Source organism: Limulus polyphemus, unplaced genomic scaffold, assembly GCF_000517525.1.
Source record: "Limulus polyphemus unplaced genomic scaffold, Limulus_polyphemus-2.1.2 Scaffold3340, whole genome shotgun sequence".
Classification (NCBI taxonomy): domain Eukaryota; kingdom Metazoa; phylum Arthropoda; class Merostomata; order Xiphosura; family Limulidae; genus Limulus; species Limulus polyphemus.
The window spans coordinates 87,297-89,886 of record NW_013668950.1 but is presented as its reverse complement, the minus strand read 5'-3'; the positions used below and the strand labels follow the sequence as shown (position 1 = coordinate 89,886).

The following is a 2,590-nucleotide window of genomic DNA, read 5'->3' as shown; positions in this document are numbered from 1 at the left end:
ATTCGAACCCGCGACCCTTAGATTACGAGTCGAGCGCCCTAACCACAGAATACATGCCGGGCCTAAGCATTCTTACTTATTTAGGGCCAAAATATTCAGAAAGATCAGCTTTATAAAAGTATTATCAAGAAGCTAAAGCGAAAAATAGAACGTATAGTGTACATATCCAAAATGATATTTAAACTGCTGTTTCGCATTTTTGTATTGACCACTTGCAATTAAATGTATATTCGAAATCATTGTGATATGTAACATTTATTTTCTTCCGCATCATCAACATTTATATTATTCACATAGTGATTAAAGATAACGAAATAATAAATAGTTTGAAAAATGTATAAAATTTCAGCAATAATTTATACCAGTTTTGAATTTATATAAACTATAATTAACTCTAGTAAAATCATCCTATCGGGAACAGAATACATTTATAAATTTATATAGTCATGGTATTTGTTTTATAATTATCGAAATGTAAAAAAAAAATCACGATTATTTACTATTTTCTTTTCTGTAGATTTGGAGTGTGAGTGCGAGATTGAAAAGGGGTCATTCTTTCAATGGGTTGTACAGAAGAAGAGTTTGGAAGTGGAATGCGCCAGCCCAAAGAAATTAAAATTTAAGAAACTTGACCAACTCACTAAGAAAGATTTGTGTGATAGTGCAGCCAGTGCCAACGCTATGGCGTCTCTGGTTGTGAGTGTTTTGATAACGGTGAAGCTTCTTAACTAATACTGCGTAGTAGATGATTACCACAGAACTTGCGTTGTGACTACCTACTTCCAAAAACACTCATTTTAGGCTTAAAAAATTCGCCAACTTCTGTACAATACATTTTATAAGAATTGTGTCACACAAATACAAATGTGGAATATATTCTGAAGAAAAGCAAGAATTACTATCTTTCTTGAATAAACTTTCATTGAATTTTGTTTGATATTGCTTTCAATAAATATCACGTATTTAATCTCCAATACAAATTTCAGTTTAAGTCTCTTCTACATATTCAGCTGTCCATCGGACTATTAAATTTCGAATGAAATCCTGTAAAAACTATTTATCAAGTTAAACATTCATATGTGTGATCGTCTAAAAGTTTACTAACATGTTTTACGAGTTGATTTGGGTGGATTTAAAAATTAAAAATATATAAAAAATGAGTATTTTTATTGTGAAACTTTAAAATGAAATACATTGTGCATACATTTAGAAGTTTGAAAACATGTATATTGAAGGGTTATATACATATGACAAAAATAAATGTCTTCTTGGAGATAATTTTAAGGTAGAATACAAAATTGGTAATATTGATACTCTTAAAAGAATAGAGCAGCTATTTAAATTCTGTTTTATGTCCGTTTTTTAACATTATAAGTAAAAGCTTTTTCCGCTTACAAAATCATGAAGTATTGTAAAAAGCAATTATTTTAGAAATTTCCTAATATTTTTAAGTCAGTCTGAAAGTTGAAAAAGCTTGGGAAAATGTCAAACTGATTTCCATGGCTTGACAATGCTTGAAACATAATAGCTATGGTTTGAAAGTCTGGAAAAAGTCTTGAATTTCACTAGTATTATGGGAGAATGAAAATAATTCTGAAGGAAAGTTTTGTTATCCAAATAGGTCTCCAAATTGGGTTGGAGCAAATAGCAATGGAAGCATTATAAACAAAATGAATAATAAGTCGGGAAAGTCCGTGTCCACCGGAAATCTCCGAAGTAGTAAGTCTCGCTAACTACGTGTATAACAATAACATGTAAGTAGATTCATGGCCCACTGTTCCCAGTTATACATATATATATACAGTTATACATCTTATTATTACTCTGAGTCCCAAAGACTAACTTCTCCATAAAACTGTCTTCACTGCTCTTGTCTCCTTTCTCATACTCACGAGGTGGATAAGCAAGAAAATAACATCACTTGATTAGCCCATCGCTCAAGAAGATCAAAACTCAAACCATCCGACTAACATTACAGCGTGCAATAATTTCACATGAACAGGGTGAAGGGGAAACTGAACTTCTCGAACACCCCAGTTTGAAAAAGCTGGCAGACTTCTCTGAGTATGACAAACTCTTCTTCATAAACTGAATCCCTGTCACGGTTAAAAATAGAAAAATCTGCCTTATATGGCAGCTGCAAAGGGTTCTCTCCATACATAAGGTCAAGCAGGACAAAGTATGGTCTTCTCAAGAACTGATTTACGTGCAAGTATCAGACAGGTTTGTTAATAACGGTAGGATCCATTTGTTGAGTAATCTGAGTCTTTCCAAATTACTGAGTTTTAAGGTATATGAGAAATATGTAGACTGAATCTTCACGCGAAACACAATCTTTATTATATACCTAAAAGCATAAAACACAGTGTGCATACTTGCATGAATGATGGACAGTTACTCTTCTACTGAATCAGTGAATCAATCAATAGTTATATTTGTGAAAGATGTCCTTCTGTTGGTTGCTTTCCTTCTCAAACCAAACAGGATTAAGTACTCCAGCTAGTGTATAATAATATTGTTAGGAGAAATCATTATGTAAAAGGCTTAAATACAAGTATAAACACTGCATCTTTAGAATAATAATAATAAT

General features: G+C 32.0%; 1 protein-coding gene across 1 annotated transcript in view; it reads left to right on the top strand.

The window, feature by feature from the left end:
* The window catches only part of LOC106469179 (SLIT and NTRK-like protein 2), a 12,342-nt gene extending 11,426 nt beyond the window's left edge, over nucleotides 1-916 (top strand). The window contains exon 3 of the mRNA XM_013929644.2: nucleotides 518-916. Coding sequence (XP_013785098.2) covers nucleotides 518-732 — 215 coding nt within the window. The 3' untranslated portion in view covers nucleotides 733-916. The remainder of the gene's footprint in view (nucleotides 1-517) is intronic.
* Nucleotides 917-2,590: the final 1,674 nt, after the last annotated feature.